The sequence below is a fragment of the Gambusia affinis genome, linkage group LG08 (assembly GCF_019740435.1).
Source record: "Gambusia affinis linkage group LG08, SWU_Gaff_1.0, whole genome shotgun sequence".
In the NCBI taxonomy this organism is placed as follows: domain Eukaryota; kingdom Metazoa; phylum Chordata; class Actinopteri; order Cyprinodontiformes; family Poeciliidae; genus Gambusia; species Gambusia affinis.
The window spans coordinates 22158317-22176112 of record NC_057875.1 but is presented as its reverse complement, the minus strand read 5'-3'; the positions used below and the strand labels follow the sequence as shown (position 1 = coordinate 22176112).

General features: G+C 41.1%; 3 protein-coding genes across 10 annotated transcripts in view; 1 reads left to right on the top strand and 2 right to left on the bottom strand.

Moving 5' to 3' along the window:
* Positions 1–2434, bottom strand: part of si:dkey-82f1.1 (DENN domain-containing protein 2A) — a 33509-nt gene extending 31075 nt beyond the window's left edge. For both annotated transcript variants that reach the window (XM_044125765.1, XM_044125767.1), the window contains exon 1: positions 1995–2434. The gene's annotated coding sequence lies outside the window, so the exon portion shown is untranslated. The remainder of the gene's footprint in view (positions 1–1994) is intronic.
* A 3281-nt stretch (positions 2435–5715) lies between these two features.
* On the top strand, positions 5716–11531 carry adck2 (aarF domain containing kinase 2). Of its 2 annotated transcripts, none has more exons than XM_044125776.1 (9): positions 5716–5966; positions 6126–6996; positions 7842–7988; positions 8147–8275; positions 8369–8464; positions 8639–8851; positions 8953–9081; positions 9384–9437; positions 10436–11531. In XM_044125776.1, exons 1-9 carry the CDS (start codon positions 5959–5961, stop codon positions 10574–10576), a joined length of 1788 nt encoding a protein of 595 aa, XP_043981711.1. In that variant the 5' UTR covers positions 5716–5958; the 3' UTR covers positions 10577–11531. The 2 variants fall into 2 exon arrangements, with proteins under 2 accessions (XP_043981711.1, XP_043981710.1); XM_044125775.1 differs by having other exon boundaries at positions 5717–5966; positions 8573–8851.
* Positions 11532–11700: 169 nt separating this feature from the next.
* srpk2 (SRSF protein kinase 2) overlaps positions 11701–17796 on the bottom strand; it is a 72098-nt gene continuing 66002 nt past the window's right edge. For all 6 annotated transcript variants that reach the window (XM_044125769.1, XM_044125768.1, XM_044125770.1 and 3 more), the window contains one exon: positions 11701–13821. In XM_044125769.1, coding sequence (XP_043981704.1) covers positions 13637–13821 — 185 coding nt within the window. In that variant the 3' untranslated portion in view covers positions 11701–13636. The remainder of the gene's footprint in view (positions 13822–17796) is intronic.

Below are 17796 nucleotides of genomic sequence, written 5' to 3'. Positions count from 1 at the left end.
TATTCAAACAATCTTGAGACCTTTTGTCTGGTAGAGCAAAAGGATCACCAACCCGATAAAAAAACATCACAGTTTGTGGCTGCAATGAGACAAAATATGGAAACCATTAAGAGGTATGAATGCCACTGCAACATTGCTGAAGAAAGTTTACCTCTGACCCTGACTCCAAATGCAAATACTTAACCCAATCAGCCAGAACAGTGGGTGCATGATAGCAACACCAGTACTAGACATGGGGGAACATATAAACAGAGTGGGTTCAGAGGACAGGATAGCAGCCCAGCCTTTACATTTCTCCAGACCAGCAGACACACCGTCACCATCTCTTTATCTCAAGCTCTATAAACCTTCTCCGTGACTCCAGAGAGTCAGATTGTCTCCATTCAACAAAATCTCACCCTTACTTTGCTAGGTAAATAAAAGACAGGATCGGGCAGACACGGAGGATTAGAGGACCAAAGGAATTTTGATCTGTGATCTGCTTCAGCAGTTCATTTGTCTAATTATGAATATAAAGGAGAAAATACGATACAGAAGATTTTAGTTCTTGTTGCAATTAATGGGATATTGTTACAGGTTTTGTTCTTGTGTTTCGAAATGGAACCGTTTTTAAATCACCTTCTGATAAAACAAACTAAACACACAAGGATGGCTGTGTCTGAACACAAAATGTGATCGTCAACAATAAAACAACATTCAAAAACCCTTGTGAAGATGCTGGTTGAATGCTGGGAAGGGTATGTCATTGTCTAGTTGAAATAAGTCCAGTACCCAGCGGGGCTCATAGTAAGTAAAGTATTTACTTCAAAAGTATCACGAAAAGCCAGATTGAACACTCTGCGACTGAAGTGTTCAGACATGATAATCATTGTAACATAAGGAGCAAAAAAGGGAGGCTAAAATGGCAAAGGAGGAAAATGAACAAGTGCTTTTTGAAAGTAATATAAAGCTACCAAAAGTTTTAAACAAAAGAACGAGAAAGTCTTTGTGAGGTCTTGCAATAGTTACGAAAGCAATGCGGGTTTTAATGGGGAAAAACTCACTCAAAACATCTGCTTGGGCCATTTTCTCTTGAGAAAACCTCAAAAGTTGATCCTGTTTACAATGACAACTCCACAAACTCCATTTAGCAGATAATCTTCACTCTAACTCTATTCTGTGTGAACATTTCAACCTCATTTTTTTTTTGTGTTTTTGTTTGGCTAAGTTGTTGCTTTTCTAGATTTTTAACAGTGACCCATTGATAATTAACGTTGTGCTTTTTTTTTGACAAGATGTGTAATTTTCTTTATTGTACTATTTATAGAGATTAAGCTTAATCCCTCTGGCAGAGGTTTTCTCAGTATCAAAACATCCTGACAACACACTTTTTTTTATTACCCTTTCAGCCCTCTTGAGCTAACTTCTCTCTGACTGGAGAGATTTTTTTTATGGATAGCCACCTGTAGGTGAACTCCTGCTTCCTCCCTGAGGAGGTTTCCATCCAGGCAAGCCCTTTCAAAACAATACAAGCAATGCATGAAGAGGTGCTTTTGTTCACATGGAGGAATGCTCATCTCTCTATCCCTGGGAACATAATGGCATGTATGCCTGCACTAGGTGCAATCACAGACAGCTCAGAGAGGAGCAAATGAGTCTGTTTTGAGCCCCCAGTGCAAGTTTTAAGAAAGTCTTAAAGAAGGGGGGTGGGGGAGGTGGAATCAGCCTGGAAGATACTAAGCTAAAACAAACCAGCTTATAGCATTTTCTATTAGCATTGCTTGAGGGAAGCATAGAGCCACATTCTTTACACTGAATAAAGGAAGCCTGACACAATCAAGGTCAGGCGCAAGCAATTACACTAGTGCTGCTGAGAAGAGGGTAGAGATGCACACCAGCATAACCTCTAAGAAACATGCCTTTGTACAACTGTAAGAAAACTTATTTTTTCTAGATTAAAAAAAACAACAACAAAAAACAAGGTGACAAATACAATCTTTTAGATTTCACTATACCTTTCTGAGCTGGTTGAGCCCCGATGAAGCTCTCTCGGTGTAGCTATTCATTTTGTGAAACCTGATCCCGCAGAGAAGAGCATCCACTTGCATGGCTCCTTTTCTTCCAAACTGTCTAACTTTTCTACCCCTTCTCCCCCGTTCTCCTCCGTTCCAGCGCCCCTACCCCTGCCTCTGACTTCTCTCGCTCTGCATGGCTCCTTCCCGAACCTCCTACAAAGCCACAGCCGAGGAAGCACAACAAAAAGTTTGGGAAAAGTGGGGAGCGGAGTGAAGGGACTCCCTCTTCTCCAGTCCAGCCTCGAGGTTAAAACGGTTCGCGGCTCCGTCTGCACGCGCTCACAGTGCTATCCATAAATGACGCTGATTTTCTTCTCTCCCCCTCTGAAACTTTTCCCACCGCTCCTTTCCTCAAGCCAGCCCCTTCCTCCCAACTTCTCTCTCTCTCCTCCCCTCTCCATTTTCCATCATCACCGCCCCCACCCAGCTAAGCCCCCCACCGCTAAACTAATCTGCAGCTGGCCGGGTGATTGGAGCTCCGGTTACCTGGGAAACCAATTGTCCTGTTCGGTAAAAGAAAGACAGGGGAAACGGAGCAGGAAGGGAAAGGCTTAAGGAGCGACTACACATAACTAAAAGCTCTTCTGGGAGGCAATCAAATGGGATTCTTACTATCTCAGTGAGACGACAACATGTCCATCAGTTTTATCTCTTTGTTCAGAAGTGCCAACTAATGACAGCAGTCACAAGAAAAAACACTAACAAACTTTGTATGGAAGGATTAGCTTTGATTGAGAGGATACAAACAGGGGAGTCCACAGCACGGGGATAACTCAATGGACCTGTCGAATAAAAAGAGAAAGAGAAAGCAAGAGTCCAGGAAACAAGGTTGGACATGCATACTGATGGCCGACGGATTAACAATTAACCTTCACAACCCCAAAGGTATTGTTGCTAGGGTTGCTGTATAGAAAGGATGTGTTCAAACAAAGAGTATTCATAAACCTTGAACTCTTTGGCATACAGTAAACCACAAATTTCTACATTTTTATTTCGAGCAATCCTTATTGCCAATACCAATTAGCTCAAAACTATTTTCAAAATTGTATTGTTTTATTAAACGGTGTCAAATTCAAGAGGGTTGACTACAAATGCAAGTCCTACGTTTCAGATTCTCATTTGAAATAACTGAATAATACCATGTCATTGTCATTCTCTTTAAGCTCCCAATAAAATACATTGAATACATTGACAAGTGACAACTGTGGTTGAAACGTGACATAAATATGTCTGCATGCCACTGCGTCTCTCTAGTAAAAGTAGAGGTATGTATTTGCTAAAGTCAGTGGTACAAATCAATTCCTTTCTAAGATCTTTTTATTATCAGCCTCAACTGCAGTTCCAACAGACCGGTCTACAAGGTTATTTGCTTGAGATCAACGTTGTGGCACAGGCAGTGCTTTACCACCATTTTGTTTGCAACATTTTCAGAAGACTGTACTGAAAGCCAACATACAGCCGATGCTACATCCAGGCAAGATTCTCAAAAACTGGGAAAAAGGAATGATAAATGTTCTGGTCAATGGATTTTGGAAGAGAACAGCGACATAAATGACTTAGGCTTAATTTCTTCAGTTGTACCATTGAGCAGCATTCAGAAAGTGCCTAACAGCCTCAATGTAGCAGCTATGGAGCTGACCTCTGAGCCTGAAGCCTGACCTCGCCTTTGAAATGCAAGCACAGACTAAAAAAGCCTGGCTTGTTCATCAGTAGCAGTGGGAGGCAGAGGCCAGTGACATCTGTTTGCCGTTTATCTCAGCTTTTTGTGTTCCTCGGTCCTCTATCAGGCCTACAGCTGGGATCCTGGGTGTGTACTGAGCTCACTGTCCAGGGGACTCACACTGTGACAGGGAGCATGGTGCCAGCAAGTTCTTAATCACTGACATTGCTGCCTGAAAGAGCTCTTGTTTGAGCTAGGGGAAATTAAATCTCACCATGGGTGTGTTTGGTTCCTTACCTCCTACTTCTTCCTGTGATCCAGAGGCTCGATTACTCATGCGTTAGCAAAACGGTAACGTGGTTAGAATGAAAGCAATTAGAAATCTTATTAAGTAAAAAGTAATAACACAAATGCACCATTATGCCATAAGGGATAATACAGCTTTATGGACAGTTTAGTTTTGTCTTTAACTTTTTTTTTCTTTACTTTAATTGAAAATGTGTGGTTATTATGTTATTTTATTTGTGCATTTCATTTCATTTTATTTCTTTTGTAACAATTCCAGATGTCGTTGACTAAATTTGAATTATATTGTACTTGTATTTTATTTGTCTATATAGTTTTTGAACATTTGCATCAGAATAAACAAGCTCTTGCTGGAGTAACATTCTATCAACTCGCTTCCTCTGTGGTCCACAGACAGGATTCTTCTGCCAGATCTGATTCCCCTAGATCTGGTGCTGGTAACATACTCGCATCACGTGCACAATTGAGAAACAGTTTAAGTTATTGTTTTATTTACAAAGAGGTGGCATATCTAGAGGATGCACCAGAAGATTTAGGTTTAGCATCCAACGGTCATGCAAAACTAACTAGGGTCACAAAATAAAAAAGATCTGCTGTGGACTGCATTGACCAGCAATACCAGCAGAGGCTGATTATGAGGACGTCTGAGTCCATGAGGCAAGGTGATTGCGCAGTATGGAAACCAGATTTCATAGTGGTTCACAAGTACCACCAAACAACCCATTATCCCACACTATACTGGAAAGAGTAAACCAATACTCACAACAACAAAAAATCCCTTGATCTTATGAAGAACCATTGCCAATATGAAGCAATGTCAAATACTGCTAGGAAGGGGAAGCCTGTCATACCCATTCCTTCTGAGGGCTGACCATTTGCTTTTAATGTGTAGCTGTCAAAAACCAACATGCTACCAAATGCTATAATAATAAAAAAAAAAACATACCATCAATATACATGGTAAAGCAGTTGTTAGCGCTGTTAATTACAGAGAGAAGGTTGTTTACATCCTGGCTGGGTATGTGAAGTTTGCATGCACTCTCTTTACATGTGGTGCTCTGCAATTCTCCCACAGTCCAGACGCATCCATGTGAGGGTGGCTGGTAACTCTAAACTGCCCTTAGTTGTGAGTAATTAAGTATGTCTAGTTAGTTACCCGTTGAGGGACCCCAAATTTCAATAACAACTGAGTGAAGACCTGTAATTCTGTTTCATATTTAAACGTGACATTTGAACACATTTTTATGAAATTTATGTTTAGATACTTCCTAAACCAACAATACGCTTATCTCAAAACAAATACTTACTTTTGTGTCAGTTGCTTGAGCCATTTCATCCTCTTGCGTTCAGCTGAAAAGATACGAAAACGTCCAAATAGAATCGAACACAGGAACGTATATTTGTCTCCATCTGGTGGCTATATGACCTCTCTACACGACCTAATTTTACTTCCTTTAAATTTATATATATCCGAAATTGCTAACATGAAATTGTTAATATGAAGATAAATACGAGCGACGCTTCATTTGTAATTTGTAATCAAAATTTGATCATTAAAGGTTAGAAAAATAAGAAAGAAACATTGGATAAAAATTCGAGCAGCGACACTAACGAGATTTGAGTAAAAGATAATACTCAACTCAAAAGGTAATTAGTTATTCTATCTTCGCGCTGCATCGCTAGCAAGACAAAGGAGGTTTGGCTACCTGGACAGTGTGAAGGTCACGTGACCTCCCGGCGAAACGTCACACCCGGAAGCGAGTTGTTAGTGCAATGTTTTCATGAGTAGCTCTGTTCTCAGTGGAAATGAATGAAATTTTTAGATGTACATTCCTGCCTATTGGACTGTGAAATGTGTTTTTTATCCACACTGAGAGTAGAAACACACCGAAGGGCTTTCTGCTACAGGAAACCGCAGCTGCTGCCCTTCTGCACCGAATGTACAGGTAACGTCAGAACAGAGACATATTCGTGTATTTGGTTACAGACGGTCTTAATCTGAGCCGTAGCTTTGTTCTTGAGGTGAAATATCTGCATTACAGCGTCAAATATTTGCATGAGAGGTCATATTCTCCTCGTTTTGGTATACTTTATTAAAAGGGCAGAAGCGAATGTGGACTCTTGCACCGAACTAAGGGGATAGCGGACAGCATGGCCGCGATGGTGGCACTTGGAGCCAGAGGACTCCTGGTCAACCTGAGGTCCACTCTGCAAAGAGCGGGCTGCTATGCCAGATGCAGGCTCGTGCATAACCAGCGGACACGTTTGATCAAAAGAGGACAGATTCTTACTCACATACCCAAGGTCACGCTGCTGTGTTGGGGTGCTGTCAGTGCTTCATCCTTTGCAGCCAAGTGCCAGGAAGCAACTCTTCCACCTAAGGCAGCAGACAGGAAGTCCCTTGCAAAAGTCCAAGTCCACAAAGTGGTATTCTTTCTTCGTCTCAGCCTTCGTGCTTTGGTGCTTCTCTGCAAGTTTGGTCCCCTTCTTCTCCTTTACCCCTTAGCCCTGATGTCCACCCACTGTGCGTCTTACTGGTTGAAGGCCCTGCTGTGGGTGACCGAGACTTCGGGTCCCACTTTCATCAAGCTGGGACAGTGGGCCAGCACCAGGCGGGACATCTTCTCTCGAGAGTTTTGCGAATGCTTCTCCAGGCTCCACGTCAAGGTGAGCCCTCACTCCTGGGCCCACACCAGGAAGTGCCTCCGGACGGCCTTTGGTGAGGCCTGGAGAAGAGTGCTGGTGTTTGACAGCAAAGAGCCTGTGGGATCGGGGTGTGTTGCCCAGGTGTACAGAGGCTGGGCCCGGGTCGATCAGGTGGAGGACCCGTCCTTCCAGTCGATTGTAGAAGAGATGGAGAGAGAAGACCTGCTGGAAGCCTGGGAGATCCCCGGCCTCGGCGGTGTGGGTGGCGCTCTGCAGCAGCCTGGGGAGAGCAGCAAAGAGAAGGAGCGCCTGATACCTGTGGCGATCAAGGCAAGTCTGAAAATACTACAGCCACAGTGCCTTGGTAAAGTGCTCATGATAACCCCATTTCGGTTCATTGCAACCAAAAACCTCACTGGATTTTATTTACGAGATCAACACAAAGTCGCGTATATTGTAGTTTTTCTTTTTACAGATTAAATGAAAAACAGTGACATCATTTATACTTATCCGCTCTAAGTCAGTACCGTGTAGTACCGCCTTCTGTGCAAACCTTTTGTCATGCGGGCCAAAATTGTCGAGTCAAAAGTACTCGAAGCCCAAGAAAAATAAACCTAAAATCAAGTAAATAATCCAATTTGGTTTGATTGTTTTTGTTTTCAGTATAGAACCACAGCTAACAAAGAATTTTGCACGTTTGCTGTAGCAAAAGAGAGGCATCTCGTTTTCAAAATTCAAGCAAATTTAGCAGCCTCAAATTTTGAGTAATTTCAGTCACTTTTGTTTTGTTTTTTTTTCAAAATGGTTGTCATGTTTAGTCAAGTTTATTAATTAAATAAAAGTTGATTTGGGTGCAGCAAAAGTCCTTGAGTAAACATGGTTCTACTTATTATTCAAGATAGCTTATAAAGAAACAAACACGTTGGTGTTCTTAACTTTTTCCCTTGAAAGAAAATCAGGTCGCTAATAATTTTACCCTAAATAAAAATAGAAGGTCTCCATCTGCATCACAGCTGTGCTGAACAGGCCAGAAATTGTATCATTCTTGAACCGCAGTGGAAAATGTCAAGGGTAATTAGTGCTTTTCGCAAGATGCTGTATATTTCCCTCTCGTACCTCATGTTTTCTTTGTACGTGAAGGAGAAGATGCGATTAGTTTTCTTCCTGCTCTTCAGGTGGTCCATCCAGGCGTCAGGAGGCAGGTAGAGATAGATTTGCTGCTGATGAAAGCAGGCGGCTGGCTTCTGCACTGCATGCCCGGACTCAAGTGGCTCAGTCTGTGTGAAGTCGTCGAGGAGTTTGAGAAGCTAATGATCAAACAGGTACTTTAATTAGCGTTTGTTTTGGTTTAGTTTAGTTTATTGCACCAAATTACCAAATCAAATGTCTTTTTCGCATGAATAGAGCTTGGAAAATTTCCCCAGCATGTATCGAAGTAACCTCACTGGACGTGTCGTCACTCACTCTGTGTTTACTGCAGATCGATCTCCGCTTCGAGGCCAGAAACATCGAGCGTTTCAAAGAAAACTTCCGAGACGTGGACGGCATCAAGTTCCCGACTCCGCTGCGACCGTTTGTCACCAGGAACATTTTAGTGGAGACCTTTGAAGTGAGCGTGTGGTTTCTGAAGATAGCCGACACCTCAGGCATTATTCAGTGATTGGAAACTGTTAGAAAATGTATCGGTGGTTTTTTGTTGTAGGAGAGTGAGCCCATTTCGAACTACTTGAGCTCTGGGATTCCTCAGGAGGTGAAGCAGAGAATAGCCAGAATGGGGGTCGACACCCTGCTGAAAATGGTGAGCTCAACAAACGTTAAGGCGTCGCTCGACTTGCGTTTACCTTGGCACATATTTAAAGCACTTCACCACTTTTGTCAGCCATCTTCACCTACGTCTCCACTGCAGGTGTTTGTGGACAACTTTGTCCACGGAGATCTGCATCCTGGCAACATTCTGGTCCAATGTCCGAAGTCTCTCACCGGTTCCAGCGACACAGTTGGCGCCACGGGGGGCCACCACGGAAAGACCACCCTCACGGACTTGTTAGACACGGTGGTGGTCAGCGTCAGGCCAGACCCGTGTCCTCTGCAGCTGGTGCTGCTGGACGCCGGCATCGTGGCTCAGCTCAGCGACCACGATCTCGCCAACTTTAAGGCCGTCTTCACGGCGGTGGTGCTGCGCAAGGTATTAGGAACTTTAACCGTCATTCAGTAGGAAAGTACGTTTCTGATGTAGGATACTTATCAAATGTATAGATAGATAAGAGGACCTGTGGGGTTTTGCAGGGCGACAGGGTGGCGGAGTTGATTTTGCACCACGCCCGAGCCAACGAGTGCAAAGATGTGGCGCTTTTTAAGAAGGAGATGGCCGAGTTGGTGGATCACGCCGTCAGCAACACCCTCTCTCTGGAAAAGGTGGTTTTGCCTTTCGTCTAACTTGTTTTCTCAATCGTAATAGATGTGTTGTAAATAAAAGTGTGATATTTTTCTAATTTTTTCTAATCTTCACATTTATTCTGGGGAAATGTTAAAATTTGTTCCATGTCTTAGTGCAGTTCTTTCACGTTCTTTATTTGCATTAGCAAGGTTTAAATGTCTTACTGGCTGGTTAAGTTACAGCTCAACTCATGTTGCTTTCATTAAAGAGTTTGATGTTCGTGGTGCTACTTTTACTGATGACCTGCATCAGTAATGTTCATCTTGTGTCTGTTTTTTAGATTCAAGTAGCTGATTTGCTCTCTAAGGTGTTTGGCTTACTCATGAAGCACAAGGTAAAGTATATTTCCTTTGTGATCAAAAGTTTTTAAACTTACATGTTTAAACTTTCTGATTATCATAATGAAGTTACATGGGGGAAAAAAAAAAGGATGAGTTGAAATTATTAAGAGGGAGACTTTTCTCTGAATATCAACATCCAGAAGCCAGTGGGTATCTTTGCAAGAGGTTTGTAAATGGCTTTATGTATTTTAGAAACAAAGTAACTGTTCTGAGTAAAGCAGAGGTATCAAAACCGTTGCCATGTGGGCCAAACGGTCAGGCTTAAAGTAATGGAAAGGCGCCAAGTTTAGATAATTTTCTGAAAAGTTTGCCTCGTTTAAGAGATGCACAAAACACCCTGCCAGCAACATTTGAAAACCAACATTTATTTGAGCAACGACAACAAGAAGACATATCTCACTCTACCTCTTTACTTAGCTGAGCTTTACTACCTAGACCTTCTGTTGAGTGAGAGTCACTGGATGTTTGTTTGTTGTCCTCTTTACTATGAACAGGAAGCACAAGCTAAAAAACATGGCGGACAAAAGTTGAGCACTTTGTCTCACACGTTCCACTTTTAACAACTTTAATTAATCGGTTTCCTTTTTGAAAGGCATCCGTTCTGACAGAACCATTTTGGTGTCCTGTGGGGAACATTTAGGAGGCAAATGTCAGGAAAATGTCCCCAATTTAAAACGACTTTCTACTTGTTCACTTTCTGCTGCTTTTTACATTTCTGACGCAACACATAAAAAAAATAACTTTTTTTTTTTTTTTAGAAAATACAGTAACGCAAAAGAAACAATGCAGTGTTTGCCTTTGTGTATTTCTTCTCAAATGTATCTCTAGTATGTAATATATTTATGTTCTCTATTTAAACCGCAAAAAACACTTAAAGGAAACATCAGTGAAAAGATTTAAAAAAAAATTTTTTTCTTCTCTGTGCCTCGTCTGGGTTTTAAGTAAAACGGCGTGTTGCTACCTGACATTCTTTATTGATGGTGTTTTTCAGGTGAAGCTGGAGAGTAACTTTGCGTCCATTGTGTTTGCCATCATGGTGCTGGAGGGGCTGGGAAGGTCGCTCGATCCCAACTTGGACATCCTGGATTTGGCCAAACCCCTGCTGCTGAAGAACTGCGCGTCGCTGCTCTGAAGCGCACGCTGTCCCCTATCAGCAGACGCACAAAGACAGGCAGCTGTGCAGTTAGTAGGTGAATTTGCAGGTACTATGGTTCTACAGTACATCCTCTTAGTACCGTTGCAGTAGGTTGTTCTTCAGAATTGCAATGCAATGTTCCCCGGTAGATCACGAGATCATTTCATTATGTCCCAGCAGAGTCCAGAACGTAAATGCCTCGTGGTGGTGTCTTTTATTTCCAGTGGCTGCAACAACTTTGATTACTTTTGTTTACGCTTTGTCTCCTGCAGTCTGTTTTAAGTAGCTTTTCATACATCGATATGAACTTTAAAAGCACACTCACTGATGAGAGTTGAAACATTTTACAGAAATAGTTTACTAATCAGTGAGCCAGACGCATGATGTAATCAGAGGGCATTTCAGTATAATGTAAGATGAAATAACAGAATCCTAAAAGAAACCCAGGCTGCTTCTCAGTTACCTGGTTTTCTTTTTAATTGGTGCCTTGCTAAAGTATTCCTATCCTTTAAAACACTTCTTTCCCCCGCATGTTAAAACCACAAACCTTTTCGTATTTATTTGGAATTTCGTTACACCAACTCAACCAAGCGCAGAATAGTGAGCTAAAAATCACAAGATTTATGTTTTGCTTTAAAATGCCAAAAATGTGAAAGTGTGGTGTGGATTTGTACGCAGTCCTCTTGAGGGAACATCTTGAGACTAAAATGTTTTCCAATTCTGTGTGAAGTAGCAATCAAAATGAATGAATGAGCATTATTTTCAAGTTTCAAATACAGAAAGGCTTTTTTTTTTTAAATTCTGTTGACATTTTTGCAGTACTGTATATTTGTTGTGGTTTAAAGGGTATGGATACTTTTGAAGGCACTGTGTTTAGTGTTTATCTTCTTTTAATGTTTTATGGACAAAACTGTAACATATGTACTGATAGCCAACTGTACTCAGTTTTTTTTTTTTTGTATTTTAATTGCCTGTTGTAAGACATACTCTTTTCCAACATTCGTGACATTAAAATGTAATACGATCTAATTTAGATTCTATTCCTAGTTTTGCCTGTGTGGTCTCTAACCGCGACGATGAACTCCAAACCAAAACAAACGACTACATTCAAGACAAAAGAATCCATTAATCTACAATTTATTAAATCTGTCAATGAAAAACGGACAAAACTCAATTCTGTCAATGTCATCAGGAAGAACAGTCAGCATGGCTGAGCGATGAAGATCGAGAGGATTCGGTGCAAAAAATTGGGGCTGAGGGGGCAAATGGGGGGGAAAGAAATTATCACATACCCTTTATTGCAAAACAGTTTTTCTTTTCATCACCATCAACGGCCCATAGAGGGCAGCACTGTTCAAGTAATGCGGGAGGGGAGAGGTGTTTTTTTTTTTATCTTTAAAAAAAAGTTCAATAATAATAATAATAATAATGACAAAACAAATAAAAACATCTCTAATAGACAAACACAATCACCTCAGTATAAGACAATTTTCTGTTACAGTCACAACAACCAGAGAGAAGTTGTCCCCCCCCCCTATATTTTTAATGAATTAAATAGTTTTTAAAAATATCTCACCATTTAATTATAATCATCTTTTTTTTATTTATTGCGAAAATAGGCAACTGGATTAATTGTGATGATTCAAGATTTGTGTGTGTGTGTGTGATTAAGTAGACAGAGATGGTGAAACTTCTCATAGTGTTGGCACTGAGCCTAGTCTTGCAGTACTCCCGTTCTGCCACCAGGTGGCAGCACGAGTCAGTTTGAGCATTCCTCCAAGTTTTAGTCGGAGGCAGAATGTCCCGTTCCTGTTTCTCCGACGGGGAAGCCAAGAACAACCAGTTTTTTTTTTTATTTTTCTTTTCTTTTTTTTTTCTTTTGGAATGATAGTTGGGATTTTTGTCCACAAATTTGTCCACAGTCGCTTATTTGCGTTGCGAAATCTAGTTCTATGTACAAAGGTTTCAAATCCCTGAAAGACATTTACAAAGACAAGTGCAACCTTCCATGTTACCGCCCCCTTTCCTGGAGAGGCTCAGGGATAGTTGGGGTTCCTCCAGAGGGCAAAAAGACAGGGGGTCAGTTGGGGTAGTACCAATCAGATCTAGTAAACGTGCCACAGAAGGATTCAAGAAAAATTGTCCCTAGGAATGAAGTCAGAAGAGAATGTCAAAACCTCGGAGTGAAAAGTGTTGATCCTTAATAGGAAGGTGGAGGAGGTCATCGATATTTCCTAAAGACGAACTGAAACCAGAAACCATCATTGGCTTGTCATATTCCTTCCTGCCCATTCAGCAGTCTCTCCATGCATTTCAAAATAAAATCCTTTAACCCCAAGCAGACTCTTCTCCAGGTTAATACTGATCGTTTTCATTATAAACCTTTTCTGCATCAGTGTGATGTCCTCTTTTCTTCCCCTTGCAGTTCCAGTTCAGGACGGTAGAGGATGTTAAAAAGCCATGTTGAGTGAGATGAGCTTTTCTGTTTTTTTCTTCTAGGACTGGATCCATGGAAGAGAGCACGCTGTAAACTGTAAAGTCTGATGTTGGTACTCCTTTAAGGTGGTTACATATGGGGGCATAGGCACAAACGTTCATTCTCTCGCAAATTAACACACACCCACACTTACGGGCTCCAGTTGTTCATGGAAGATGGAGCTCTGGGCCGTCTGTCAGTAGTGCAACAAAGGTTCTTGTTGACTCTTCTTACTGTGGAGGCCAACAGCTTTCAATAGTTTAAACTAAGAAGAAGAAGACTGATGAAGAAGAGGCTAACGTCTTGGTGCCGGAAGAGGCAGCAACATTTTTGTTCTCGTCAATGAAACCCGTCCTCTCATCCTACGGTTCCTTTTTGTTGTAGAAATTGCTTTTTGCTTGTTTTTACATTCCCCATGTAGGAGTAAAGCCTGGTTCGGTGCGCTTGGAATGAAGAGGAGGGAAGCGTCTCTATACGTGACGGTTCCACTTGCTGCCAACAGAGGTCGATGTTTGGGCTCACAGTTGGGGCAGGGGGGAGGTTGAAGGGAGAAGGAGATGGGACGTGACCGAAGTTTGCGGCTATGAGCTGAGCCAGGGGTGGTTTAGGCATTCCCCGGCCGAGGCCCTCTTCTCAGGCACCATCTCCAGCATGGGCAGCAGGAACTGCGTGAAGTGGCCGGCGTCTTCGTGCGACCAGCCGTACTTTTCGACCAGCACGTCGAACAGAGACCACGGCTTCAACTTGGTGATGTGCCGCAGCTCGCCTGCAGGGAGGCACACGGAGCACAGTTAGTATTGGCACCCAAATAAAAGGGACAAATATAGAACAGATCTCCAGCCTAATCCATCGACTTTAGCTTGCCCCGGCTATTCGTACTGCAAAGCTTTTCACATTTCACACATTAAACATTAAGGTTTTAGAAGTTAAGCACCGATTTTCCCAAAGAAAAACCAGGGTAGACCCTCATAGATGAAAGAACACAAAGATGTTTTCAACGCTATTGATAGATGCTGATGCAACTCTCTTTTTTCTTTAGAATTGTAAAATCATCCTATAAGGGTCTGTCATAAAAACCTGCATAAAGGTTGATGAATAAACGTGTTTTTGGGCAAGGTTACTCCCTAGATGGCATTGTTTGGTTACCGGTACCAATGTATACAGAGGTTTTAAAAGTTACGGTCTCAAAAACATTTTCTTCCATCATACCGTTTGGGATTTAAAGAGCTTTTAATGAAAAGTTTCCACCTCCCAAATGGACCTTGGGGTCACGCAAGGCTTCCGTCTCTCCCATCTCTTACGGCACACTGCTGGTTGGCTGGCTGGAAAAAGGCTCCCACATTTTCCTCTTGCGTCAAAGAAAAATTGTTTGGAAATACTTGGAAGTCGTGAAAACCGCAGACAAGGTAAGACCATTTTTAATAGGCTGTTAGTTAGCTGCTCCTTTAGATTTTTTGTCTCTGTGTGATTATGCTACAACACTATGAAACCATGACGTTTTACCCAAAGTTAAAACATGAGAATCTCATGATGACCCACTCAGTGATGTAAGAAGAGCTCAGGAATTTTATCGCACTTGAACATCTGGGACAATGATTCAGAACGCCAGTCTTAGTAGGGTGCATTCACTGACCGCAGAAGTATTGGATATTGGGATTCCTCCTGCATCTTTAAAATGTCAGTAGGGCCAAATAATTTTCAATTCATATAAATGCAGCAAAGTTGTCATTCGAAATCCCTTCGTCTACAATTTACAAATGTGTTACCTGTAAGGTAACTAATAGTAAACAAGTAGTAATGGAATGACAGCCCACTTTTTATGAACTAAAAGCTAGATTTTATGTTTAGCATTAGTGAGCAAGAGTCTGTAGGGTAAAGAGTTTACATCCAATTTAATGTCACATTAACATCACTAACTTGCAATCAAGGTACAGAAAAATGGTTCATTGTTTATATTTTTTTCAGTTTTACTTGTAAAGTTCCAGTCGGTCTAGAAACTTTATCACTTTTTTTTTTGGTAGCAATGTGAAACATGGTCAGCATGCGACAACAAGGGACGTTTGAGGAGCAGCTCTTTTGCTCACCAGCTGCCTGCCTCTCATTATTTTACGTCACAGATATCATGTTATGCATTAAGATATTTACTTTTTAAAGAGACTCTTTGCTACAACTTGTTATCTCAGCACAAATCGATGGTCCGCCTGGACACATATGTAGTATAAAAAAAGCGATAGGCATTTTTTCATGGGCTGCAATTATTTTTCAATCAAACAGAACTGCAGCTGATTTCACCAATTACTTCACCTCTTTCTATTTATGGGACTGCTAATCAGTAAGGTGCTGCATCATTGTTGTGAAAGCCTGCAGAGTCTTGGCCGAACGCCATACTGACAGAAGGCAGATGGACAGAAATGGAGAGAGAGACAGGACGATGACCAAAGGCGAACACGCAAATAACGTGCTCATTATTGAGGAAAAGATGGAAATAGTTGGCTGGGAATACCGCTCCGACAGGGAAGAAAGAGCCTTGAGACTGGTTAATGACGGGGCTCGACCACTAGGTTCGCTTAAAACCGCGGCTTCCATGGTAACCTCTTCACAGGGTGGCAGAATGTCATCCATTTATCAGCCGTTCTGGCTGGAGATTGAGAAAAATATTTTGAGGCAATTTTAGCTCATGCAGCGTTTCTTTAAGACCTTTTCAAGACTGTTATGGATGTTGTATCACAACAGAAATGTGCAAAAGAAAATTGCACATTTTATACAGAAGTGATAAGCGTTTTTGCACAGAATGTCCATATCGCCACGGTAACACAAGTGAGGCAGTGAAGACAAACGTCCAGCCAACTGGAAAATGACCAATGATTGATGCAAAAAGATACCTAGCTAGCTAGAAAGGATATATTAGCAGCTAGTTACCATTGGCCTCATCTGCCTCGAGTTACAGAACCTAATCAAGATGTCTGCGTGCGACTCAAACTTTCGCCAACTTATGTCGGACGAGAAAAATAAATTATATTTGCAAGATTAGTCGTGAAACAACAAGCTTTAAAACCTGTGATCAATGCATTTAAGGACAATTTGACATTTCTTCTTAGAAATTTAAGACTTTTTAAGGATGCGTAGACAGCCTATGTGCTCCCAACAGTTCAACAAAAATCATCATGCATGAAAAATAAAAAAAACAAGGTGAAGCGGCCCACAGAAAAACCCCCACTTCCCCCGAGGAACAGAATGGGGAAGTCAGTTCAGATTAACAGAGCGCCGAGAGATAAAAGGGTGAACAGTGAGACATCAAGTGCATGCTCAGAGACAACTTCAAAGCCAGAAGATTCAGATCTCATGACACGCAAAGGAAGGATTTATGATCAGAAGAGAAAACACCAAAAGGAGAACCTTAAAAAGGAAACGAATGACAGAGTGCAAAGGTTAGTAGCTTGATCGGACACAGGTCTGTCCACTTACCAGGCTTAGAGAGGAGCAGAGCCACAGAGGGGAAAGAAGACCCTGTTGAGCTTGACTCTACAGGGTCAAGCTCATGCTAATGGCAGCTCTTACAGATACATTTATATTTCTCTAATAGTGACATGGAGCCCGTCAGATTTTTATCTTAGTTAAAGCCCTGATAGTTCTCAACAAACTTCACATCTTAACAGCTTATTTCGCTCTCAAAAAAAATCACTTGACGTGGACATAATATGTGAAGGTTGCTATGGAGACTGGCTGATGTCTACATTAAACTCTCTGTGATCTTTGGAGGCATTTTTTTCTCCACATTCCCCATCAGCCTGCTCACTGTGTGTGCTCATAAACAGCAGTCATACTGAGCCCAGTGCTGCTCACAGCTTTACCTCTACTTGTTATTTAGATAAAAAATGTAGTTTTTTTTTTTAAGATTTTCTCAAAATTTAAGCATAAGTGTATGCTGATGCAAAAGCTGCATTCATCTAAAAGCTTTTTATGCATATTTCTCAGGGGTTTTTTTTATTATTATTTCAGGCCAAAAGATAAAATGAGTTCAAACAGCAAACTGAGTTGTGCAACCGGGTAATTATCAGGGCTGCCACTAATGATTATTTTAGTACTCAATTTTTCTGACGATTAATCAGAAGTAAAACTAGCACATCCTGCAGATTTTCCGTCTAATTTAAATATTTTATACAATATTTATTTTAGAAAATAATTACAATATTTTATACAATATTGGAAATACATTAAACATGCAAACAAACGAGCAATTTAATTCCATTTTAAGTAAAAAAAAAAAAACACCTAATAGCCTAAAATGCAATAAGAGCATTCCTTTGGGGGTGCGTGATCATTTGTAGCAAAGTATGCAAAGCTGAGCCCTTATTGCTTAAACTAACATCAATACAGTGCAGGGCTGATCATTTTTAGGATTAACCAATTAGCAAAGGGAGATTTTTTTTTTTTTTTACTTTTACAGAATTTGAACCAGGTGAAGCTAAAAATGCCAATTGAGTTTTGAGTAGAACAGATAAAGACAAAGAAGGCTTTTTCTATTTTAAATAGAATATATATATATTATAGAGCTTTGGCTTAATTGTTGGTCTGATGTGTTGTTCTTTCAGCAATTGGCTTCTGTTGACTACAGTTAGCGATTAATCGATTATGAAATTACTTATTTCAATTGGTCACGATTAATCGTTTCCCTAGTAGTTGTAAGATTCGTTGAATTATACAATATGTGTGCTGCAAGTGGAAAAAAACCTTACAACTA

Excerpts from the sequence above, each read along its gene's own strand:
- adck2 (XM_044125775.1), top strand. Across the intron at positions 7,989-8,146 it reads AGAAGCTAATGATCAAACAG|ATCGATCTCCGCTTCGAGGC; the intron begins GTACTTTAATTA and ends TGTTTACTGCAG. Across the intron at positions 9,438-10,435 it reads GCTTACTCATGAAGCACAAG|GTGAAGCTGGAGAGTAACTT; the intron begins GTAAAGTATATT and ends GGTGTTTTTCAG.